This window comes from Notamacropus eugenii, chromosome 4, assembly GCF_028372415.1.
Source record: "Notamacropus eugenii isolate mMacEug1 chromosome 4, mMacEug1.pri_v2, whole genome shotgun sequence".
In the NCBI taxonomy this organism is placed as follows: Eukaryota; Metazoa; Chordata; class Mammalia; order Diprotodontia; family Macropodidae; genus Notamacropus; species Notamacropus eugenii.
In genome coordinates this window covers 341,191,902-341,218,765 of record NC_092875.1, presented here as the reverse complement: position 1 = coordinate 341,218,765, position 26,864 = coordinate 341,191,902, and the positions used below count along the sequence as shown (strand labels likewise).

The following is a 26,864-nucleotide window of genomic DNA, read 5'->3' as shown; positions in this document are numbered from 1 at the left end:
TTCTTTTTTGTGTTTCTTGTTATTCTTTTCTTTATTTTTGGTATTATGAGGAAAGTTTTGAGTGGTTTAAGAGGGGACACCTCCACATTTGGAGACAAGAAAAAACATTCAAAAGTAAGCTATGAAAGAGGCTGAGAAGAAACAGAGGAGTGTAGGAACAGGAGCTAGAAGCAGAAGGATGAAATCCCAGGATATAGGTGAAAAGGGCTAGTTTTAGAGAAGAGGAATATAGAACAAAGAATGAGTTAATAGATGCAGAATCAGTCACATGTCGAGGTGAAGAAGATAAACAGCATCTTGAATTGGCAAGAGCAGTAGATTTGGAGACATGAGACCTGAATTCAAATTTCAGCACTGCTACTTATTACTTGTGCATCCTTGGGCAGATAGCAGAGGTAATCCAGGATTAGTGATGGTTAACTCAATGGAATAACAAAAGGGTTGGGGAGGTATGCATGTATCTAGGGAGAGGGACATACTCTATTTTTTTTTTAGGATTTTACTTTTTTTTTCTTCATTTATTTTTAGTTTTCAACATTCATTTCCACAAGATTTTGAGTTCCAAATTTTCTCCCCATCTCTCCCCTCCCCCCAGCCCAAGACACCGTGAATTCTGAATACCTCTTCCCCCAATCTGCCCTCCCTTCTATCACATCCCTTCCTTCCCTTATCTCCATTTTCTCCTTTTCTTGTAGGGCAAGAGAGATTTCTATACTCCATCACCTGTATTTCTTATTTCCCAGTTGTATGCAAAAACAATTCTCAACATTTGTTCCTAAAACTTTGAGTTCCAACTTCTCTCCCTTCCTCCATCCCTACATATCCCCACTGTGAAGGTAAGCAATTCAATATAGATTATACATGTGTAGTTATTCAAAAGACTTCCATAATAGTCATGTTGTGAAAGACTAACTATATTTCCTTCCATCCTATCCTGTCCCCCATTTATTCTATTCTCTCTTTTGACCTTGTCCCTCCTCAAAAATGTTTACTTCTAATTACTCCCTCCTCCTATTTGCCCTCCCTTCTATCATCCCCCTTATACCCCACTTATCTCCTTCTCCTCTACTTTCCTATAGTGTAAAATAGATTTTCATACCAAATTGAATGTGGATGTTATTCCCTCCTTAAGCCAAATGTGATGAGAGTAAGTGTCACTTTTTCCTTCTCACCTTCCCCCTTTCCCTCTCCATTGAAAAAGCTTTTTCTTGCCTCTTTTATGAGAAATAATTTGTCCCATTCCATTTCTTCATTTCTCCTCCCAATATATTCCTCTTTCATCCCTTAATTTTATATTTTTAGATATCACCCCTTCCTATTCAACTCACCCTGTGCCCTCTTGTATATGTATATGTATATAATTGAGAGGGACATACTCTAGGTGATGTGTTTTGAGGTTCTGGGTATAGGGAATTGAAAGCTATAATGTTGAAGGAGAGTGCCAAGTTTTAAATCTCAGACAGATGAGCATGGTCCTGTTTGTGGATAATGTTGAAAGACAATAATCAGTTAGGGAAAGGAAGGTACAATTATCAGTTCAAGGTATCTTTTGAGTCAACAATGTGGATGTTGAAGTTGCTGAAGATGATCAGGAATGGGATAGAGAAGAAAATACTCAAAGAAGTTTGTGGTGTCATCAAAGTAGACCTCCTCTCCGTACACATAGGTTGAAATCCATCCATGCTTGCACATCCTGAAGGACTCTTTTCCACATCTTTCCATAAGTTCATCATAGCTCAATTTGCTGGTGTCCTCCTTTCTCCATTTTTATATTGCAAGCATACCAATGGATCACCCATTAGTCATCTATCACTTTTGACACATGACCAACCTCTTTTTCTTTGCATATATTTCTTTGATGATCTTCTTTTCCTCATATTTCCTTTGTTATTCCTTGTTTGTTACATGTTGCAGCCACTCAAGATGTAATTCTTTGGAGACTGTAGTATTCCATGAGTTGAAGTCATACAGTAATCCTGGTAGAGTAGGGTGGGCCTTTGTTTCAAGGAGAAGCTTGGGTTTATTAAAGGATTTTCAACCCAATTCAGTCTAATTGCAGTGTCTATCCAAATAGATTTATACTATAGATATACAGTATGATTACCCAAATGTCTTTTCTATGGCTTTGTATTCAAATCACTGAGTATCAAAACATGTTTATTCACTCACTTTGGAGTATTTTACTGAATACTTACCAGAATTTCCTTGTATCTTCTACAGCAGAGCTTGACGGATAAGCCGCAATTACTTTATGATGGCCTTTTTTGGGCAAATATTAATCATAAACATTTCAATAAGAGATACAAAAAGTCCCATGAAATGCTTTATGTTGACTTTGTATGTGCAATAAAATTAACACCACTGATTCTCTTATGTGCTTCTCCAAGGAGAATCTGGATGTCATCCTTTTATTTACTTGAATCTACCTTCTTAATTCATTTATAGTGAGAAAGTCAAGATTACTCAGTTTTGTCCTCCATTGTCTACTTATTGGGGAGCATTTATTAGGTGCCTATTATGTACCAACCATTAGCCTAGACACTTTACTGATATTATCTTATTCAGTCCTCACAACAACCCCGCAAGATTGGTGCTATTATTATCACTTTTTTGCAGTTGAGGAAACTAAGGCAAATAGGATTATGTTACTTGCCCAGAGTTATGCAACTGTTAAGTGTTTAAGGATAGCTTTGAACTCAGATCTATTGTCCCTTGACTTATTGGTCAAGGATCTCACATCCAGAGTACAGCTATGTTAATATGTGTAGATTATCTAAAACTTGTGATCCATACCTCTTTTCTCTACTCTGCCTCTGTCATTGCAAAAATAGAAAGGCTGCACATCACTGAGGGCCATTTTATATCTTGTTTCATGTACTGCCATGGCCAAAGACTTCATCATCGTGTTCAGGCTACTGCTCATAAGCTAAGTGGTCATCCTGTTGATAGAGAAGAAAAAGATGAATCAGAGTGAGGTCATTTGAAGAGAGGGTAATGACTCTTGAGAGGTAAAGTATAATGAACAAGCTATGACAATTTGAATAAGCTTTAAATGGTAAGAAGCTCAGAGAAGATGTGGATCAATGGGGAGCAAAGAGAAGCTCAAACTCTATCCTGAGTTATGGAAAAATGGGAGAAATGGAAAAAACAGGGGACTTGGTTAGCTTTAGACAAGATGTAAGACATCCTGAGGAGAGTCAGTTTTCTTCTTAAGTGAGGAGAGGAGAAGGTGGAAGAGAGGAAAAAAATGGGTTTAAGATAGAGGAGACATTACTACCCCTCCATGGAACAGGGGTCACACTGGGCCCAGAGCCTGTGTTCACACAATATCTCCAGGCCACATCAGACGTAAGGGAGCACAGCAAAATAATAGGGTAGGTATAGTGGTGGGTAGAAATGAGGCATATTGGAAGAGCAGAAAGCTAAACTATGCTGCATAGGCTTCCACCCCCAGATCTTCTATGTGACTGTTAAATCACCTCTAATTTGACCACTAGAGAGATAGTCGTTTAGGCCACCAGGATGACAAATCTAGCTATTAAAATGCAAATACCTTTGAAAGTGTGACTAATTATCATCACCTAACTTTAAGGGAGTGTATGACAGCTAAGAGGGGGAACCTGAGGCATAAGGTACAGGCTAGACCCTGCCTTCCCTCCCCAGGAGGGATCACTAAAGATAAGGCCAAATCAATGGAATACTTTGCTTCAGGAAGGGTGTGGAGGAAAAATTGAAGGGAAAGATCAGTTTTTCAGGTAAAATGGGACCACTTGTTACAAGCAGGGGAAGAGAAAACAGGAGGAGAAAGAATCCTGATTCCTGCTTCTCCATGATCAGGGAGTGGCCCAGTCACACTGGGGAGATCAGTGCGGCAGTAGATCGACACAAAAGCAGGCAAGCATAAAGACTGACCCTAAGATGAAAGGCAGTGTTCTCGGAGCATCTCTCCTACAAAATCCCTCTCCCTCAGGTTTCTCCGTATCCCTTTCCTATGGGAAATAAGGGAGTTTCACCTTTCCAGCGTCCTCTTTTCAGTTCCAATCTGAGGCGGACGACTTCCTTTAAATGACCTCTGCCATTCCTTCTGAGGCCCATGCCTACTGCCCCTCACCTGGAAGCGGTCCCCCCCCCCCCCCCCCCCCCCCCCGCTCCCCTAGCCTGGGAGACGTTTGCAGCCCGGAGTTTATCAGCCTGGAACGAAATGGTTGCAGTTTGCAGATTTCTAGCTGTGTTCCTTCGTTCTCCCAGCTCCTCTTTCCCAGGGTGGGGCAAGCAGACCCTAGATCGATCTCAAGGACAAGGCTTTCCCGGGTCCCCAGCGCTTGCTCTGTGTACCACCCAAGCCTCGGCGCGTAGTAGGCGCTCAGGCCCCACTCGCTGGCCCGCTTAGGTAGCGGAGGGCCAAGCCAGGCTGTCCGGCGGGCGGGCGGCCAGCCAGGCGGGCTCGGCGGGCCCACTGGAGGGCGTCGGCGAGCCTGTCTTTGGAGCTCGGGCTCCGTGAGACCGGCTCCAGCCAGGCTCGGGGCTTTTCTTTCACCAGCCAGCCTGGTCAGAGCCTGGCTTTCCCATTTTGGTGCAGTGGATTGCGGGCTCGCCGCCGCTCCTCTTTCTCTCTCGCCTCCTTTCACTGTCCTTGTGCTCCTCTAACCCAGGTCTCCACCCCGGGCACCCCACGCCGGACCAGCCGCGGCGGCCGCCGCCACCTCGGGTGCCCTGAGAGAGAAAAGGGCAGCTTGCCCCTCCCCCGCTCCCGCCCCCAGTGCTGGACTCGTGGAGTCTGGAGCGGCGGCAGGAGCTGGCGGGAGGAGGGAACTCCTCCGCCAGTCCGTGCCTTTCTTGTTGCGCTGCGAGTCCGGCTCCTGCTGCGGCGGCTGCAGAGCCTGAGCCCGGGCGGGAAGCGGGGGAAGGCGGCGGCACGTCCCCGAGCTGCCCGCCGAGCTCTGGGGGCTTTGGAGCAGCGCCGGGAGCCCGGACGGACTGAGCCTGTGCCCTCGGGGCTGTTCGAACTTCGGGGGGCTTGCCTCCTCCTGGCCCGGCTCGGCGTCTTGCATGGATACATCATGGCTACGCTTGTTTGCAGGGTGCAGTTCCTAGATGATACCGACCCTTTCAACAGCACCAACTTTCCCGAGCCTAGCCGGCCTCCGCTGTACACTTTCCGGGAGGACATCGCCCTCGTTACCCAACTGGCTGGGATTCATCGATTGCTCCGGGCACCCCACAAGGTAGCCCCAAAGGAGAAGCTGTGCAAACCCCCCGCGGGGGGCAGGGGTGGGACAGGAGCCGGGGGTGTGTGTGCTGATGAGAGAGGTGGGGGGAGGACCTCGGTGGGTTTTAAGGGTTGGAATCTTCCTACGACTCGGGTGCACAATGTACTCTTAATGAGTCTGTGGGGCGAGTAGCAGCGGGGAGGGAGGCGATGTACTGCTGCGGCATACCGGTTAGAAACCTCCAGTGTGGGATGGTGATTTAGAAAGCTGCTTCCTTAGTGGCCTCACTGAGACTGCCATGCAGGTTGAGGACTCGCAATGCTCCAGGGCTAGCCAGGGAGAGCAGCTTTCTTGAGGATGCTGGGCTCTGGTTCTGGGGGCCGTGGGGGATGGGAGCTCCACAGCAGGTGCTTCTCCAGCCTCTAGAAGGGATGTACAAAGTTCCCCCTTGGGATCGGGTGTTGGGTTTTAAAGTGACTTGGGCCGTGATGAACCTAGCTCCCCATGTCCGTTAGATCGTCCCCAGAGAGAGGCGCCCAGAATGCCCATGTAGGGGCGAATGATGGAGGAGTGAGTGGACACATAACTCCCTAGTCATTTTCAAAGTGTTCTGGCTGTCGTTCCCAGAGAGAGGCAGCCAAGGGGGAAGGGGTAAATGGGTGGAAGAAGATGGGCAGCGAGTGATTAAAGAGAAAACAGGGGTCGCATATTTTACTTAAAAGTTGTGCCATAATCTAATGTATGCAGCTCCAGGCCAGCCAGAAGAATCGATCAAATGTTGGTGTGTGAGAAGCAGGCTATCAAGTTTCCTTCCTCTGGCTGCAGTCTGATACACTTCTGTTTAAATATATTGCAGTAATAGTTCCAAAGAGTGTACAAGCATCAGAATAGACTGCCTGGATCCATGCCTCTGCCACTTAGTAGAGTATTTCTATTTTCTTCCGAGGAAAAACAGGCCATCAGTGGGCACAGGGCCTTTTTAGGGATATCAGTTGTTGGGGGGTGGGGTGGGGTGAGGTGGAGCATGCACAAAGACTCTTGGCCTTTCAGCCAGAAACAAGAGTCCCCTGGGAAGAACAGCTTTGCAGTCCAAAAGATAAGGTTTTTTTTTAAAATTCTGTCCAGAAAGACAGACATTTTGTACAAAATGATGTTTCCGGCAAAGGGCTATAGATTGAAAAAAAATAACCTGAGTGGAACCGACTTCCACTTAGAATTACTGGATGTAACTTGGGGAAAAAAAGACTTCAGGAGCCCATTTCTGCAGGCATACACGTCAGAAATTTTAGATGATTCATTTCCTTGGGGTTGAACATTTATAAATATTTTGGGAAGACAACCTAAATTCCAAAGAAATATGGATTTTGGGGGTATCCTTTAGGTTCCTGTATCATGTTTACCTGACTGATAAATAGAGGGGAGACAATACATGGAACCTTCTGGACTTTGGTAGTGGTGTTTTTCTTAACTCTGTTAGTATGTCAGATTGTGTTCTTTAATAAGTAATCCTGCTTAAGGAATGAGGAATTAGAAGAGTTCAGTCTATTCTCTGTGCAGGTTCTTTTGTAGAAAGTTAATTTAGTAGGTTGACATAAATGAGTGTGTAGATGATACATGGCTTTTAAAGTCTATCCAGTCCTGAATCTATGCTCCTATGATCATATGTGCATGTACATATATATATGTATATATACTCTGTGGATTTTGCTTATTAGAAGTAGTTTAGAAAATAGAGATTTTTTTTTCATAATCTACTATACATTAAAAGGGGACTTTAGGAAGAGCTTCTACTTTCTGACCTGAAGAATTATAGTTTAACTTAAAAGTTTAGGGGAAATAGATCCATATAGTGGGTTGTCATAAGTATAATAGTGTGATTGAAGCATTGTATATCTTAGCCTATAGTTCCTGTGATATTGGGGACCCCTGTAGGGAAACCTTGAAGGAAATCATTAGTCTTCTCAATTTATAGTGGAATGTGGGTACTTTATGTAAACAGTATTCTTAACTATGTGCTTAAGAAACCTCTCCAAGAGACAGAATTGGAAATGAGACTGGCTCCTCTGGCTTTGTCAGCTTTCCTGAATTGTCCTGAGTTGAACAGAACCAGCTGATATGTCACTTCTGACCCCTTGGATGGAGTGGCAGACACCCTTAGCCTTAGGACCTGCATGCAGACTCCAAGGTAGAACTCCACAGCTTTCTAAAGAAATATATACCAAATGTATATAGAAAATCTTTCCTGCAGGGATAGGCTGCAGAAGGGTCTGTAAGCTTATAGTGATTGGTTAAAGTCTTTATAACAACAATCCATCAGAATATTCACTTAAACTGACTCCTCAAATGAAAAGTTATTAATATAAGTGATTTTTACATGGATATAAATGTTTATATGCCTATGTCTATTCCATATGTGGAATATATATATGCAACATTATATATATATATATATATATATATATATATATATATATATATATATATATATATCCCATACATATAACTATAGATATTCTGGTTACATAGTACATGCGACTATATTCCACCTGTTGATTTAAACTAAACAACTAATTCTATGAACTAGTTCTTTTAGAAAGCAGAATCCATTGTATGCACACATTAATAGTTTGCGTAGTAGCTAATGGCTATCAGCAAATTATTAAGTTGCACCTCTGTTAATAAAAGCACTTCCACTAACTTTGTGACCTTGGGCAAGTCTGGATTTCATTTTTCTGATCTGTAAAGTAACAGAGAATAGACTAGATGAGCTTTAAATTTCTGATTCTGTTGTTTTTCTTTCTGTCTCATTGTTCGACAAATGGTTACAGTTTTCATTAGGGGCTCTTATTACATCACAGTGGTATTTGCTCAGCAAAAACAGTTATGTTTATTCTTGTTTCTTAGGGGAAATTGGCCTTACTGAACACAATAAAAAAACATTAAGTTTAGGGCAAAAGTATCAACACACATCAAAAGCTGGGATGTATTTGATACACGGCCAAGATTTGAACCCACATCTGCTTCTCTGAACATAGGTAACACTGTGTAAATTCTGACTTACTCACTACTGCTTAAAAGGTTTTGAAGAATACATTATAATTATTATGTTAGCAAAAGTTATCAAGTTACCCTGTTTAGGTTAAAATTAATACAAGGAATGTTTCATTTGATGGTGGGGTTTTTTTATAAAGCAAAAGTGATATATAAAAAAGTTATCACAGAAATGAGTAAAATAAGGTCTGCTGTCAAAATGGGGGGTATGATTTTGTAATATAGGTAGAGCTTGGACATATCCCAAACCTTTCCTAATTTACCTATCTGATTTTATTTCCAAGTGCTACCTAACACCCTTTCTTCACTTTGGTTAGGTTCAGACCCTGATACTTACTCAAGTTCCTGTCTCCAGGGCTTTGTCTTTCTTGTTCCCATCTGAAATGTCATTTCCTCCACCTACTCAATCAGTTAGTCAAATCTAATGCAATTGTCAAGGTCCAGTTTGAGGGTAACCTGTTCTGGAAAGCTTCCTCTGGCTACTCTATCCATCATTTATCTCCCTCTGAACTCCTAAGCATTTAGAATCATTCCTAAGCAATTTCACACCTAATCATACAGTCTCTTGTTTGCTCTTGTTTCATGTGGCTATGTCTTTTGCTTCCAAGGAGATTGTATGTACCTCGAGGCAAAGACCATATCCTGTGTTTCTCACAGGGTTAAGTATAGTGTTGGTTACATAGAAATGTACAGGTGGAAGTTAGTACAGTAGGATTAATACATTCACCTTACTTAAATGAGCCTGTCTTTACTTTCTAAAATCTCCTTAAAAGAGAAGCCTCTTTCACATACCTTCTGTCTTTTTAAGAAATGTGAGATTCATAGCAAATTTGACATGTCCATTGTGTCATGAAGTCTTAGGCCTCCATATATAGGCTGGAAACGCAGAGGCTATTGTCCCTTCTTAGGCAGCTTAGGGACCTTCTTATCCTGTCCTATCGAACTTAGGGTGCGTTCCCAATGCAGTTAGCCTGCTGCAACTCAAAGCTCCTGAGCTCAAGAGATCAACCTGGACAAGCCTCTCCAGGAGCTGGGATAATAGATGTGTAACGCCACCACTAATATGTCTGTCTGACTGAAAACATTTATTCCTGATGATTGAGAGAATGCTCATGCAATGAGTTTGAGCTGTTTCTCTATTATAAACCTTGTTCAACTGCTTACAGTGCCAGTGCTAATGAGACCATTATCATGAATTCAAACCCTATGAATGACCTTTAATGTTATTTTGTTCCATGCTTACAAGTTGTAAGAATACACCATAAAAATTTGCCCACAACAGTGTCATTCTTTGATAACATCATTTATGTTATGTTATATGTTGCGCTATACCATACCATACCATACCATATCATATACCAATAATTATATCCCTATCTCCCTGTATAGGCATAAAATCTTGATAGAATATTGTTCAACTGATTCTGTGTTTCATATATTGTTCATATAGAACTAGGGGCAGCTAGGTGATACAGTGGATAGAGCACCAGTGCAGGAGTCAGGAGGACCTGACTCTCACCAAATCTCACCTCAGACTTGACACTCACTAGCTGTGTGACCTTGGGCAAGTCACTTAACCTCAATTGCCTCATCCTGGGTCATCTCCAGTCATCCTAATGAATATCTAGTCACTGGATTCAGATGGCTCTAGAGGAGAAGTGAGGCTGGTGACCTTCGCAGCCCTCCCTCCCTCAAAACAAAGTCAGGTGCAAGTCATGTCATTATATCTCTGATGGCGTGGTCTTCTTCACAATGAAAGACAAATACACATATATAGAACTAACTTCCCCACATAATATCATTTCACCTAACTTTCTGGTTTTGTGGAACCAATTAATAAGGGAGGGTACATTTGTATACCCTTAAGCCTTAGGAGAAGAGGGTGCATGCAATAATGCTAGACCAGGAATCAGGAAGACCCAGATTTCAATCCTGCCACAATTTCTTCATAACTCTGTGACTGTGGTCAAGTCACTTAACCTCTTTGGGACTCATTTTCCTCATCTGTCCTATATGATTATAATAATAATACTGACCTCACAGGGTTATTGTGAGGATTAAGCGAGGTAATGTATATATAGCATTGTACAAGCCTTAAAGGACCGCAAAAATGTCAGCTATTATTAGATGCAGCATGGTATAGTGCAAGGGTTCTTTGCCTTTTTTGTTATGGATTCCTTTGGCAGTCTGGTGAAACCTGTGAACCCCTCCTTAGAACGATGTTTTTAAATGCATAGAATAAAATACATAGTATTTTAAAGGAAATGAAAGATTAGTGAAAATTGTGTTGTAATTTTTTTCCCATCCAGGTTGATAGGTTCCCTGAAATCTATCCTAAAGAAGTCTGTGGACCCCAGTTTAAGAACCCCTTTTATAGTGAATGGAGTTTTTGACTGGAAGTCAGGATGGCTTGAGTTTGAATCTTCTCAATATTTGTAAGTTATGTGATCCTGGTTAAATAACCATCTCTGAGCTTTAGTCTCCTATCTCTAAATTGAGCATAATAGTAACCACTTTAAGGGATTGTTGTAAGGATTAAAAAAGATAATGTATGTAAAATGCTGTGAGTAACCTTAAAACTAGCTAGAGAAATGTGAGCCATTTATTATTATTAACTTTAGTCAGACATCTTGCAGATACATGTGATGTTGATCTCAGGGATGAATGGATATGAGAATGTGGCCGAATCAACTCACTACTCCTGGAAAATAATGATTTCCATATGGTGGGTCTGGTTTGTCATTTTTTTTTTTGTGTACAAACAGCATATTATTGTGAGCCAGACAGTTGCACCAAGGGCTTTCTTTGGTCAGACAAGTAGCAAATACGCTCTCCTTAGAAACCCTGTTACTTGATCTCAATCTCTATAAAAAGCTACTATACTATACTTACGTCCACACCTAGGAATCATAAAGACTTAAAAAACACTGGTTGTCAGTGGTGGCAGGCTTGAAACTGATTAACGTGCTGAGGCCAACTGAAAGACCTCTGGCTCCCCCTTCACTCCTCTCCATTGTTGGCTTGTGTATCCAAAGACAGAACTTCTTGAATAGTGTGGATTTTTCTGTCATCTGAAAGAGGACAGTCGTCAGTTCCTGAAACTACTGGTAATGGGGGGCACTCTTCCCCTTTACTTCTTCTTTATTGGCTGTGACAGGCTTAAAAATTACCATCATTGGCCATTATCCTTTCATGTTTTAACTTAACGTTTAACCCAAGTCAACACCACTGAATGTAGTTTTTAATTCACGTGGAAGGTTTTCAGACTTTTTGGGGTTTTTTGGTATTCTTTTTTGGGAAAAAAATTAGAGATTTTAGCTTTCTGCTTCATTATGGGAATGTTTTTTTCTCCCTACTCTCTGCTAAAAACAAAAAAAAAACCCAAGAAAAGACAGAATGGAAAAAGTTACATTTTAGTTAAAGTTGATTTTGAGGTATTTTTTAGCATCAAAATTTTTACTTTGTGTGTGTGTGTGTGTGTGTGTGTGTATGTGTGTATAAGTGTGTAAGTAATATAGTTAAGGTCAATCAATCATCAGCAAATTTGTTGACTGTTCCTGGCACTCATCCTTTTGAGCTTACATTGATGGTCCAGTACTCATTAGGATGTTTAAAAAAGTTAGTCTGGGAAATAAGAGAGCCAGTATAGGTATAAACTGACTTTGCCAGGCTTTACAGTTTAAAAGACTTACCTAATGAAGACAGTAACCTCTAATTAAATAAATAAACTGGTAAGTTGGGAATTCAAATGTCAAGATAACCTCATTCTATCAACTACTCATGGATAGACTTAACTATTATGTAAGTTATATTATGGAATTTTTCACCAATATACATATATAAACAGTATATACACACACTTTATTGGAGCTCTAAGACGTAAGACAGTGGATAGAGTCTTGACCATTCATCTTCCTGAGTTCAAACCTAGTCTCAGCACTTACTAGCTGTGTCACCCTCGGCAAGTCACTTAACCCTGTGTGCCTCAGTTTCCTCATCTGTCAAATGAGCTGGAGAAGAAAATGGCAAACCACTCCAGTATCTTTGCCAAAAAAGTTACAAATGGTGGGGGTCACAAAAAGTTGGACATAGCTCAAATGACTGAATAACAACAATCATATCATATAATACTTCTTTACAGTGTCACAATGGGTGCTCAGCTGTCCTTATATTTGTAATGAAACAACAGCAAAAATGAATTAAGTTGAGTTCTATTCCACGAAGATCTGGCTTTCAAGTTTCTACTGCATCATTAAGCAGAAGAGAGAATTTTCTTATGATTCACCATGGCTTTCTCCCTTTATTCCACTCTGTCCTTTGCCTATGCCAAAATGACATCCTACCCTTTGGAGGGGCAAGTCCAAGAGAGGTAAATTTCAGCTCAACGTAGGGAAAAAGTTCCTAACATCTAAAGCAATTTAAAAGTGCAATAGAATGTTACAAGATAGTAATTTTTCTGTCATTTTATCTTGATCCCTGTCCTCTGTCCCCTCCTTTTACAGATAAAACTGAGGTCAGAGAGAAAAAGTGACTTGCCTATGCTAAGATAAATGATCAAAGTATTTTCACTGTTACTCAGCAGGCTGCCTTAGACCCTGAGAAAAAGGGTGAGTCATAAAAGTTTGAGAACAGTGGATTGAATTCAGGAAAACATGGGATAAAAAATTCAAACCAAAGGCGAAAAAAGCACAGCATTTAAGAAAATAGCTCATGAATAGAAAGAAAAGGGTCAGGAATTGTTGGAGAGAAAACATTTAGTGTGATTTAATCCAACAGGGAGCAGTGAAAGGAGCTGTGAGAAAGAAGAAAGAAAAAAGGACATCTTAGAGTCCTAGAGATAATTTAGTTTAACCTCTTACATGTATCCAGCATCCCCAAGAGATTCAGCCTCTGCTAGAACACTTTCAGTGACTGGGAGTCCACAAGTCCATGAATCAGATTGTTAAATTTTTCAGTCTCTACTTAGGAACAGCTTCCTATAGTCTCTAGTTAGGAACATCTGGAATCTACCTTCCTATGACTTCACCCTACAAAGGTGGAGTCCCAAAATGGGTGTCTCTAAGCATGAGTGTGACCTGAGAAGGTGGAAATAGAAGATGAGAGTGAAAACCAGGAAGATCTGAGTTTGAATCTTACCTCAGACTCTAGCAGCGTGACCTAAACTACTTAATTTCTCAGTCTTAATTTCCTCATTTGTGAAAATGGGAATAATAATGGAGCCAACCTCCTAGAGTCTTTGTGAGTATCAAGTGAGATAACGTATATGAAGTACTTTGGAAACCTTAAAGTCATATAGCAATATTAGCTTACAGTTTGTGAGCTGAAATACTTATATATTATGGTAAAATCTGGTATTTTTTATGATGAAGTTAGTTTTATGTAAGAAATCATCGTATTTGACAACTGGTGATACAAATATATGTTAATGTACAAATAACAGTAGTGAGTTAACTGTACCTCTTAATTTCCTTGATTGATATGATATTGCTCATATATATTAATGATATATGTGTATACATATGTAGTTTTGTATAGTCAATTTTTACTATTCTTCCAGTTTTGCTTCCTTCACTTTGCATTTCTTCATGTGTCTTTTCTATATTTCTTAATAGTTACTTTATCATTTCAATGATTCTATAGTATTCTAACACAATGAAGTCTGCTTGCGGGTTTAGACAGTCCTCAGTTATTAGACATTGAGGTTGTTTCCAGTTTTTTGTTTTTACAAATAATGCAACTTTAAATATTTTGGCACAGAAAACTTTTTAAAAAAATTACATCTTTAGGGAATATTTCTAATATTTGTATATTTGGAGTTTTATAATTGTAATAAATTTAAGCTGTGTGTACATACATTAACTTCCTGTGTTTTTGGGGTGGCAGGAGAGAAGAAAGTTGCTGCTGACTGCTAGAGAAGCTGGAACTAGTAGGGGAAAGGCCAGGAAAGATGGGTTGTGACTGAGGTTTAGGAAAGAATCTTCTTTTCTTCTATAATCAGTGGCCATACTCACAGAACTTGAGCAGAAGATGGGACAGAAAATCTCCTGATTAGCAAACATTTGTACCATGCCACAACCCCTTTTAAATCATGGTTAAAGAATCTCTTAGTTGGAAGAGATCTCAAAGGCCAAGTAATCCAACCTGTTAGCTTAGTAAGAATCGCCTCTCTATCTTACTTTGCAAATGGTCTTCCAGTCATTGCTTGAAGATTTTAAGTGAGGGGTTCAGTTATCAAGGCAGCCTATTCAGCTTTTGGGTAGGAAGTTTTCTATTGCATCATTCTTACAATTTTCTCTTTGCGACCTTTATCCATTGCAGCACGTTCTGTCTCCTGGGGTCAAGAACAACAAATCTCATCCCTTTTCCATGCAACATTTCTTTTTGCATAAGGTGTTGACTTCATGTTATTTGAAGTGTTGTGAATTCCATCAGACACATTGATATTCACATGGAATGATCAGAATGAATTCCAAAGTACTAGATACAAGACTTCCGTGTTACCTATGTCACTGCTTCCTTCCATTTATATGGGGAGTGGAGAGAAAGTTTAAGTGGGCATAAACAACTATTGACATCACTTCTCTGAACTTATGTTGCACAGAGACTGGAAAATTACCTTCATGCTTGTTTACTGCCATCGATAGAATTGCAGAATTTCAAATACCTTCTTTTATTTCAGAAATACTTCACTGATTCCAGGAGTATCTTTTTAGTTGGTTTCTAGAATCTCAAAACTATGAGAATTATGATGGAAATTTTTTTTAAAAGAGAAAACATAGAAATGTTGGGGTCTTCTTGGATAATTCCAATGCATTTCACTCCATGATCTTATTTTTGTAAAAATAACCCTTTTTGAAAATTGTAGCTTGGTCTAATTTGATATTAGAGCTGGTAGGACTCTTAAAGGTCTTGCCCCTCATTCTAAAGATGAGGAAGCTGAGGCCCAGATTTGTGAAATGACTTCAGTTTGCCACTTTGAAAACTAAAATGTTTCTGTCTGTTCCATGATATTTTTGTTTTAATAAATTTAAGGAAATGTAGATGTCACTGAAGGATATCAAGATACATCTTGAATTAGATTTGTGGTTGAGTCTACCATAGTCAACTGTTTTTAAGTGATTATAGAAATACAATATATTTATATAGTTTTTCAAATTTTATAACTTAAGTGGTTTTATTAAGTGAAATCCTTAGTCCACAGAGTTAGGAGTACATACTTTATTTCCTTTAGCACAATTTATTTTGTATATTTGAAATACTGATGTTAAAGAATCCAGTTTGATCTTGTTTTTAAATTTGTTTTTTCCATGGTTGTGGTACATACTAAATTTTTCTCAAATGAAGGGAAAGGGAAAGGAATAAACATTTATTAAATACCTACTATATGCCAGGAATTGCATTAAGTGCTTTACAAATATTATCTTATTTGATATTCACCACAACTGTGGAAGGTAAGAATTTTTTTTTTACGTTTTACAGTTGAGAAGATTTTTACATTTTACAGTTGAGAAACTGAGGCAGGCAGAAAGTTAAATGATTTTTCCAGATCTAGTTACTGTCTGATGCTAGATTCTCCAATCTTCCCTGACTCTGGGCCCTAGCCGCTGTATCACCTAATTTACTCTATCCCATGTTAGCTGACACTCCCCATATATATTGAGGATGTAATTATATAAGTGCAATAAATGAATCAGTGTTTATTGAACACTTGACCCATGCAAGACATGCTCTGTTATGTGTCGAAAGAAATGTGGACATTTTTTGTTTGTAACAACCTCTGTAGTTGAATTGGAGAGACAAGGCGTAGATCTATGAAAAGTTAAATCACAATGCAGGACAGCAATACAAAAAATGCCATAAGTTAGTATGTGAATAGTTTTGAAATAATGTCATGAATACTACATTGAGAGAAGAAAGTGATTACGGTGAACTAGAGTGGTCTGACAAGACTTCCTGGTGGAGTCAGGACCTGAAATAGGCCTCAAAAAATGGAGAGGATTTGGGAAGATATAAAAGAGGTAGACAGGGCACTTCATGAAGATGATAGTGTGAGTATGGAGCAGAGAAAGGAAAGGACAATAGAAGGCTTGTTTGAGGCACACAATGGCTGGAGTTGGAAGAAATCTCAAAAAGTAGAATCACTGAATTTGACAAGTTGGAAGGGATCTCAGTAGCAATGAAGTCCAAAAAATACATGAAAGTAATCTCTAATATGACATTTCTGACAAGCAGTCTTTTTGTTGTTCATTCATTTCATTCATGTGTGATGCTTCATGGCCCCAGTTGGGGTTGGCTTGGCAGAGATACTGGAGAGGTTTGCCATTTCCTTCTCCAGCTCATTTTACAGATAAGGAAACTGAGGCAAGCAGGGTAAGGTGATTTGTGCAGTGTCACACGGCTAGTAAGTGTCTGAGGCCAGGTTTGAACTCAGGAAGAGGAGTCTCCAGGCTCAGCACTATGCTATGGTGCCATATAAGAGTATTGGAAGACTTCCAAGGAGAGGGAGCTCACCACCATTTTTCAAGTCAGGTAATTCCATTTTTGCATAGTTCTATTTGTTAAGACGTTTATTTTGACATCAGGTCTAAATGGCCTCTTTGCAATTTCCACCCTTTGCTCCTGGATCTGTCCTCTGGGACTTTGACAGAACAGTTTAATCTTTCTTCCATATGAGAGTCCTTCGACTACTGGAACATAGTTATAATGGCTCCCCTGTGTCTTCTCTTCTTCAGTTTAAATATTCCTAGTTCCTTCAATTAATACTCATATGTTATGTGCTCAAGGATCTTCATCATCCTGGTTGCTTTCCTCTGGACACTGTCCAGGTCATCAGTGTCCTTAAATGTGCTCTGATGAGGTCTGATAAGGGCAGAGTACACTGGGATTGACATCTCTGTGTTCCTGGAAGCTATGTCCCTCGGTGTAGCCCCAGATCACATGAACTTTTTTAATTGCTACATCACATTGCTAGGTAGATTGGAATTAGCTTCTGGATGACATTGGATACCAGGACAGGGAGTTTGGACTTTATTCTGTAGGCTATGGGGAGCCAGTAAAGGGTGTTGAGTAGTGGCATGATGAAGGTCCTATTTTAGGATGTTTAATCTGACAGTTGTGTGTAGGGTGGATTATAAGAGGGAGTGACTCTGAGTAGGAAGTCTATTAATTAGAATTTGTAAGTAGCGTCAGTGTGATGCACTTAATTAATAGTGGAAAGGTTCAGGTAGAAATGTGAAATATTATGAAGGGGAACTTCTCTCTACTACTCCAAGGGACCTGATTGCTGATTTGAGGGGTGTAGGACTATGGAATCAGTGCTGTATTTGAGGTCAGAGGACCAGGATTCAGATTCTCTCTGTGCTAATACAATCTTGGGCAAATCGTTTTACCACTCTGGGCCTTGGTTTTTTCATCTGTAATTAACTAGATGACCACTGAGGTCTGTTCCAGCTCTAAATCTACCATATAATTTGATGAGGGAGGCAAGGAAGAGGGAAGACTCAAAGGCAAATCCCAGATCTGACAAGTGAAAAGGTTACTATCATTAACAATAACAAAGTCAGAGTGGAAAAGAAAGTCTTTTGGGTGTATGATGGGAAGCTTGTGAAGCAATCTTAAGCCTAGCTATCCTGGATGCACAAATGGTCAATCTGGCGTGAACAAGGGATATAAAAGAAGAGGTTTACTTAATTTATAAGGATACAGTTAATAGAATACAGAACAAGAATACACATGGGTAGTCCTGGTTCTGGTTCAGTTCTGGTCCACTTGATGATCAGTACTTTCCCTTATCTTTCTTTTCTCCATAGAGATAGTACTTGCACTTGTAGCTGGTGGCTGGTACAGACCCACATGATGGGAGAGGTGTACTGCCTTTGCTGGACAGCTTTATATATCTAAGGGGGCTTATATAGCAAGTTACCAGTTCAAAGCCTTCTGTTCTGCTTGAAACAAAGAAACCATTATATTCTAGCTGCCTCTATGGAAGGGGGGGCTACTATACAACACTATCCCCCAACCTCTAGTGTGTTGTAATTCTGTCTCCTCTTTGAACTCCTCTAGATAACACAGCATAAGAAAGTCCCCCTAACATAGTCTCCCTTGAAAGTCTGTTTACTTCTCAGGACCTGTTTCCTCTCTTGTTATGTGAAGAGGTCTGACCATGGCCTACTTTAGGGTGGAAGATGAAATTAGCTTTATTCATGTTGACTTTGAAGTCAGAGTGGGATGTCCAGCAAACCACTGGAAATGCAGGACTTCCATCTTGAGGGAGAGAGGATAACTTCGGCTATAGATTTGGTCAGCATTTATACTGAGATAATACAGTTGTGCAAAGTGATGACATCTCCAAGGGAGAGTGTGTAGTCAGGGAAGGATAGAGGACTGAAGACAGAACTCTGGGTAATACCCACATTGAGGGTGCAGGAGGAAGAACAGGCAGAAGCAGGGGGACAGCTAGGATTTTCTGAGATTATAAACACTCAAGTATGAGGAAATTTTTCAGGAAGTTGAGATGTCAGTGGTGTCAGTGGCTGAAGAAAGGGCAAGAAAAATGAGGACTGAAGATAAAAGGCCCTTATATCTGGGGAAGGAGAGGTCATTGGTTTCTTTAGAGAGTAAAATTTCAGGAGAGCAGGGGCAGGATGGGGGAAGAATCAGTAATAGGGCTTTAAAAGGATAAGTAGGGAGGAAGTAGAAGCAGTGGATACAAAGCAATGGTTTGAGAATTTCATAGTGACAGGAAGGAAGAAAACAAGCATTTATGAAGTAACTACTGTATACCAGTCACTGTGCTAACTGATCCTTACAACAATCCTGGTAGGTAGGTGCTGTCATGACCTCTGTTTTACAGGCAGATAGAGATTAAGTGACTTACTTGCCCAGGGTTGCACAGGTTTCTGCAACTGGGTTTGAATTTAGGGTCATTGTATCAGTGGTGCCACCTAGATGCCTAGGAAGGAAATAGTCAGGAAAGACACTGAATGATAGTCGAGGTGGGTGCAGAGCAAAATGATGAGTTTGTTGGCTTATTGTCCCTTCCTCTAAAATAGGGGAGGCTTATCCATATTTGAAGGCAGATGGGAGTTAGAGGAGAGAGGGATTATATATGAGGGACAGAGAAAAAAATGAGAAATTGAGTACCCTTGGCAAGTGAATGGAGATACTCTAGAGCCCAATATAGCATGCTATCACCCTCATGAAGCTTTTCCATATCCCTCCAGCTCTCCAACTTAAGGAACTCTCTTTTCCTCTCCTCTCCTCTTTCTGTCTGTCTCTGTCTCTCTCTCAAATGTTCTTAGAGCAGCTCTACTGAAGAGCACTCTTTTGTCTTTATGACAATTATTTGTGCAATGCTTCATTTCTGTCGTGGGCATCCCCCTCCCCCACTAGATTATAAGCTCCCTTAGGGCAGGTACTGTGTTGTTATTCATCTAAATATTCTTAGCATCTGTATTTGTGTGTAGAAGTTCTCTTGCTAAACGTTTGTTGAATTGAACACAGGTAGAGTAGTCCATCACTGGGGATCACAGATTTTAGAGATGAAAGGGCTATCTAGCCTAAGAATAGAGGCCATGTAGTCTGGGGCTTCTTAAACTTTTCCCACTCAAGACCCTTTTCCACTGTTGGGCAGCCTGAAAGCATGTGCAGTGCAAAGTGTGCATGCTTTGTGTCCAGAACCAAGGCTGTGGTGAAGTTTAGAGATACAACATGGGCAAGCCCTGCCTGAAACATCTCAGATTCATTACTCATTGGATTTTAATTTTTTGTCATTGCACCTTCAGAAACCTTTTATTGTTGCCAAATTTTTCAAGACCCCATATGGGTTCACATCACGTATTTACAGTTTAAGAAGCATTGACTAATCTAGCCCTCTCCTTCAGTGTCTGGCTCAAGATCAGATTTGACAATTTGGGGTCTACTTCCTCTGCTAAATTCTTTGGATTATGATGAAATCAAGGGAGTTTCAGAAAAAAAAACCTACTTCTTCTTCATGGATCATCATAATGCTTTTGTCTGTTTGGATCACCACAAAATGTGGCACATGTTCAAAGAGATGAGAGTACCAAATCACTTTATTTGTCTCCAGTGGAATCTGTTTGAGGGTCAAGAGGCAACGGGTAGAACTGAGCATGGAACCACTGATTACTTCCAGACTGGAAACAGAGGACAAGAAGCTCCACTTAATGGCTGCTTTCTGGACCCTTCTGGCGTAGATGATTATCAATAGTAACTGTTTCTCTTTCCCTACCAGCTTGATCTAGTTATTTTTTTTCTTTTGCTCATTAAAGGGGCCACTCCCTGATTACTTCTAAAAGAGGCCTATTCACTGACTGAGTGTTACCTCCGTCTAAGTGAGTACCGGAAAAGGCCTTAGCCTATAGAGGCCAAAGTCTCCCACTGCATCCTGGGCCATCTCCAGTCATCCTGATGAATATCTGGTCACTGGATTCAGGTGGCTCTGGAGGAGAAGTGAGGCTGGTGACCTGCACAGCCCTTCCTCCCTCAAAACAAAGTCAAGTGCAAGTCGTGTCATCATTTCTCTGATGTCATGGTCTTCTTCGGCAACGAAGGATGAACACAGCAACAAGATCAGATATGTAGTAACAAAAAGTAAACCTTGAAAAAGAGACAGGGAAAGAATACATGTAGAAGTAGACATTTTAGATTAGGGAGGAGGTAAGAATGAGGAATTTCAGAACTGATGCTCCTGTGCTTCTCATTAAAGTTCCACCCCCTCAGAACCCCAAGATTTTCAGAGGAGAAGGAAATCAGAGTCCATAATGGAAGAGTCATGGAGTGGGTCTCTTGTTTGATTTCAGTCTTTTTTCCAAAGGATTATGGGACTGAATGGGTTTTCTCAAAGGAACAGTTAAGAAAACTAAATGAATTTGAACACTTTTGTTCACATCCCTATTTCCCTGGCTGCATGCTTGGATGGTCCACTTTTGGACTGTAGACATGCAGTTTCCTTTGAAGCTGGTGGCTTAATTTTTGGGGGCTTTAGTACCTTTGGGTTTTGCCTTTGAAACATCAAAGAATATTCATCTGGGCTTTGTCTTTTGGAGGTAGTCTTCTGAGGGCTCATTATTCCTCCAAGATCCTCCTGTCCTAGCCAGGCCCACCCTCAGCGTTTGGTCTTTGAAGTTAGTCTATGCCATGAATTTTCTACTCTTTTATATTAATCTTACCTTCGAGGTCTTGATTAGCTAGCAGCTGATGACAAAATTGTGCTAGAAGTTGTAAATTTGTGTCATTGAAGCAACGTGAAGTTTGAAAAAAATGCTTAACATATTGTGGTAGCTAATCATTATGTTTTTTTTTTGTCATAACAATCAATGTTAGTGTTAACAAATGATACAGTAAAATCTTTTTAATTTGGATTAGGTTGGGAACAACCGCCTGAATTATAAAAAGTTTGAATTATAAAATGTCTTTAAATATAGCTTTAATATTCTTAACAGTGAGTATCAGATAGTCTGTGTACTTAAGTGTATTACCAATGGGGCAAATATACAGTGGGACTGTTACTTTCCTTGTTATTTAATAAATAAATAACATCTGTAATTATCATTTGCATGTAGCCAATGAATCTGCTAAAATATTTAGAAATGGTTGGCTCTTTTAAGAAGGTTAAATATACTTCCTGAAATCATATTTACACTGTTAATTTTTTTAGCAAATGTTTCCTTTGTAGAGATGGTCAAAGTAAGGTAGAACCCAGCCCCTACATTAATAGAATTTTAGAAGTAAAAGAATCCTTAGAGCTCAGATTTATGAAAAATCATAAAATAAAAATTAGTGGTGGTTAATGAAGTCTTACTTGTAGCAATAAAATGACTCACAGAATCACGGATATTATTTCTTTGTAAACCAATATTCTCTTAATATGAGTGATGATACCTTTGAAATTTGTGGATTAGTCTTCTAAAAATCTGTACAAACACAAAGTTTATTTTTTCAGCAACCAACATTTATTACATGCCAAATGCAGGGTTTTATAACTTTTTCACATGTGTCCTAGACCCCTTGGGAAGTCTGATGAAGTCTATGAATGAATCTCTTCTCATAATAATGTTTTTAAATGCACAATAAAAATTAATAAAATTACAGAGAAAAACAAAAGTTAGTAAAAATAAAGATATAGAATTAGTTCTGTCATAACTCAGCATATGAGCACCTAAAAAATCACTGTTACGTAAAATCTTGCAATAAAAACCACAGGGCTTATGGGGAAAATGAGATTGGGAACACAGCACTCAGTAACTTCATTAGATACAGTAAAAAAGATAGGAACCTAATAAAACTGAGAGTTCAATTTTATACATGTTAAATGGTTAAAAAAACCAAAATATCCAATGAATGGGGGCACCATCCACATCCTTGGGTTTCTGCTGGGCTTGCACCCCAGAATATAGAATAGAGGGCAGCCTTGTTGGGCAGTAATTACAGTAGCCATGGCAGAAGGTGGGAAGAGGGTGGAGGAGTAAGAGTGTGTGGATTTGGACCAGCCTTCTTCCACCCATAGGTCCTCGGACTTAGTAACTATGTCCTGGAGAGATGCCTGTGTGATTTGCCCAGGGTCATACTACCAGTAAATGTGAAAGGCTGATTCTAATATAGATCTTTCCAATTTCAAGCCCAGTCCTTAGTCCACTACTCCAGGTTTCCCTAGTCGGTGATCCCTGTCAGAAGAGGAGCCCATACTGAGTCGTTAGTATTGATTGTTTTCTTTTTTTGTGTGCACAAACCATTACCTCTAATAACATGTTTAAAATTTTACCAAAAATTTAAGTTAAGTTCAGCAGCCTATTGTTTAAAGACTCATCTCTTTTCCTTTTTTGAAAACTGGGACATATACCTATTTCCAGTCTAATTCTTTCTCAAGGATCTTTCAGAGACTATGGGCCAAAGTTCAAGCATCACATCTTCAATTTTTTTTCTGGATGCCCAGACCTGGTGATTTGAATTCAGTGGGAAAATCTAAGGACTCTTAATACTACCTCATGTGTCTTGGGCTACAGCCCTCTATTATTATTTTTCAGTCATTCTGGGTCCAAAACTCTGTTTCATTGGCAGGGAAAAAAGGAGCAAGGTAAGAGTTGAGTACTTCTGCCCTTTTGCTGTTGTCCCTTATCAGTCACTCTGTCTTCCCTCAGTACTTCTGCTATGATTTCCTTTTCTTTCTCTTGACCAGAATATAGCACTAGTCTGGGTCTGAATGTTCCTGATATTCTTAGAGAATAGTGTCAAGCTTTGACTTTCATCTTCAGTTACCTGCCATTGCTTCCATCCAAAGCCTTCAAAGATTTTCCTACACATTCACATTAGTCTTTTAGAAAGTTCTTCCTTTTTTCCCTATCAGAATCACTTGTTTTTGTTGTCATAGTTTCATTATCAAGAGTATCCTACTCCAGTTTCTCTGGAATAAGCAAATTCCTCTTACTCCACTTTCCCTGTAGAATGTGCCTGTGAGATTATACCTATCCTTTCTTTGGTTGCTTTTGAAAAATCAGTGGTTCATTGATTTGTTCAATGAGCATTTATTAAACACCTGTTATATGCAGGGCACTGTGCTAGGGGAGGGGATACGAAGATAAAAAAAGAAACTCTCTGCCTTCAAGGAATTTGCGTTGAGAACAAACAGCATGTACAAGGCACAAAAATGAAACAGGAAATAGATAACAAAGTAATTTTTGGTGGGGTGAGGAGCAGAGCATTAGGATAGGTTTCCTGGAGGTGGCACCTGAGGAAACCAGGGATTCTGTGAGAGAACATTCCAGGCACAGGGGACAGCCTGTTGAAAGGCATTAAAATGAGAGATAGGATGTATGGGACAACAGCCAAAAGGTTAGTCTGGCTTGAACAGAGTGTGTGAAAGGGCATAATGTGCAGTAAGCCTAGAAAGATAGCTTGGAGTCAGCTAGTGAAGGACTTTAAAATCAAATAGAGGTGTTTGTACTTTATCCTAGAGGCAAGAAGGTTATGCAGAGAAAGCAGACTGTCAGACCTGTACTTAGTAATGTCAATTTGGAGACAGTGTGAAGGATGGGTTGTTGCGGGGATGAGAGGAGAAAATGGTTAGGAGACCAATTTTGAAGGCTAATCCAGTAATCCAGGTGAGAGTTTATGAGGACCTGGACTAGGATTATTGCCTCTGCATGGAGAGGAGAGGTTGGATGGTTAAGGGATTATGGAAGTAGAATCAACAAGATCTGGCAACTGATTGGATTTATAAAATGAGGGAGAGTAAAGACTGGAGCGTGACTCTGAGGTTGCAAGTACGAGGAACTGGAAAGATGCCTAGCTTTCCCCTCATTTATCACAAGTTCAAAGATGCTTTCTTCCAAGTTTCCCATCATTTTTATTTTGGCAATCCATTTATCCTTATTGGTGAGAATAAGGCCCAGAATAGCTGCACCCTATTTCTTTTAATTTTTTTTTTCTGAGGAAGAGAAAGTAAAGGAGGGTGAGTTCCCTGAGTGATTTTCCAGGGTTTTTCTACTTTTAATTTTCTACTGTTTTGTGAGACTGTTTGCTTAGGTCAATTGTTCTGGCAAATGTTAATATAAAAAGTAATTGCCTAGTTTTTTTGCTACTGAGATTTTCTGTCAAAATCCAACTTCCATCCATTTCTTACCTCTTCCTTTCTTTTCTTTACTCTCACTGGTCATTAGACATCAGTCTCTATATGTATTTTGCCTCATCACTGTCTCATTGAATCTCTGTACTACCAGGAGGTTTTTGTTTGTTTGTCTGTTTGTTTTTATACCTGTGGCAAGCTTTCCTCTTCCCCCAACTCTGCTGCCTTTTTCCTATTCTCCTGGTATTAATTAGCTCAGGAGCTTGGGATGCAATTTACAGATTCATTGATCTTTAGCCTTATTGCACACAGCATGTAGGCTGTATGTAAGGTCTCATGGCCACTTAAAAAAATCTCATGAGATTAAGAAGAGGACAGTTAGCTAATGGAAGTAAAGGAGTGGCTAGAGAGAAAGGAGGAGAATGGGAGAGTGTGGTGTCTGAAGCAGATAAAGAAAAGAGTATACAGAAGTTGGTGCTTAACAGCATCAAAAACTTCCTTGATGGACCTCAAAGAAGCTGAGGAAAAGGAAAAAAAAAGTCTTTGGATCTGAGGATTCAGATATTATCGGTGACTTTGTAGAGTAGTGCAGTTTTGTAGAACATAGAGTGGCCATAATTAACAAACCCCAAATATTGACATGTAGTTTGACAAAGGAAGTTTTTTTCTTTTTTTGCAAGATAGTCTGGGTTAAGTGACTTGCTTAGGATCACCCAGCTAGTAAACATCAAGTGTATGAGGCCAGATTTGAACTCAGGTCCTCCTGACTCCAAGACTGGTGCTCTATCCACTGCACTACCTGGCTGCCCCAGGAGGTTTCTTTGCAAAACCTCATTAAAAATAGTTTGTTTTCTCAACATTGAGATATGCCAGAAAATCTGGGACACATAGTTACTATAAGAATAGGATACTTGCTAGGAAATTATCCGAAATAAAGGTGGAAAGGGAGATAAAAGGCTGATCATGGAGGCCTAGAATGCTAATGTAAAGAATTTTGACTTTATCTTGCAGACAATGTAAAGCAATTAAGATTATTGAGCAAAGCAGTGATGTGGTCACATCTGTGCATAGGCATGGTGTCAGTTGGATTGGAGGTAGTGAAATCAATCAGGAGGCTAGTATAATAACAGAAAGAGTGGGACTAGCTTTGGGTTTTTATTAATATGGACAACTCTGAGATGTGGAAACTCCTAATGTAGCTGGGCACTTTCTCTGAAATTTAGGGTTTTAGAGAGTTGCCTAGAGATTGAATAGTAAAATCATTTGCTCAGAGCCACACATTCAATTTGGGTCAGAGGCAGGATTTGAACTCTGGTCTTCCTGACTTTGAGGCAAGCTCTATCCACCATGATAATAGTTCCTATTGGGTGGTTTGGTAGAAGATGAACCAAGAAGTTCATGTTACAAAAATTCTTTAATAATGCCTTAAGCAGCAAATAATTACTCAATTATGTCACAAATACATTTTTTTCTTCTGCAACAGTAGGCATGTGTATATTTGAGGCATTCTAGGTTTGTTTCTGTAGCAATTCAAAATCTTCATGATCATGTACACAGTAATTTTAGTGTTTGTGCAGTAATTACTTCAAACTGTTACCATGTCTCTCGAAGTGTAACATATTTTTGCAGTTTTTCAACCTGTCATCAAATTGTTTCCAAACCAACACAAGGGTTCAAAATTTGAGTGCAAACAGATTCTCAACAGATGGTCATACACATGTGCACATCCTCATTTGCATTCTATATCCTGCACTAGAGTAGCTCCCTCATTCCCCAATGTTACATGTAATTCTACTTCATCAGCTGTGTAATCACATGACCAAGATATTATGAACATTTGCATTCTTGCAGTACACATGTCAGGCTTTTTGAAAAATATTTTTTCCTGGCATGCACATTAAAAACATTTTGAAAGCATCATGGATGATTACAAACATTCTGCAGAAACAAATGTCATATTGCCTCCCATTTCAGTATTAAGGTTGATTTCCAATTTAAACTTGTCCTCTGCTTATGGAACT

General features: G+C 39.9%; 1 protein-coding gene across 1 annotated transcript in view; it reads left to right on the top strand.

Moving 5' to 3' along the window:
* The first annotated feature begins 4,495 nt into the window (after nt 1-4,495).
* The window catches only part of FHOD3 (formin homology 2 domain containing 3), a 707,140-nt gene continuing 684,771 nt past the window's right edge, over nt 4,496-26,864 (top strand). The window contains 1 exon segment of the mRNA XM_072599353.1: nt 4,496-5,225. Coding sequence (XP_072455454.1) covers nt 5,061-5,225 — 165 coding nt within the window. The 5' untranslated portion in view covers nt 4,496-5,060.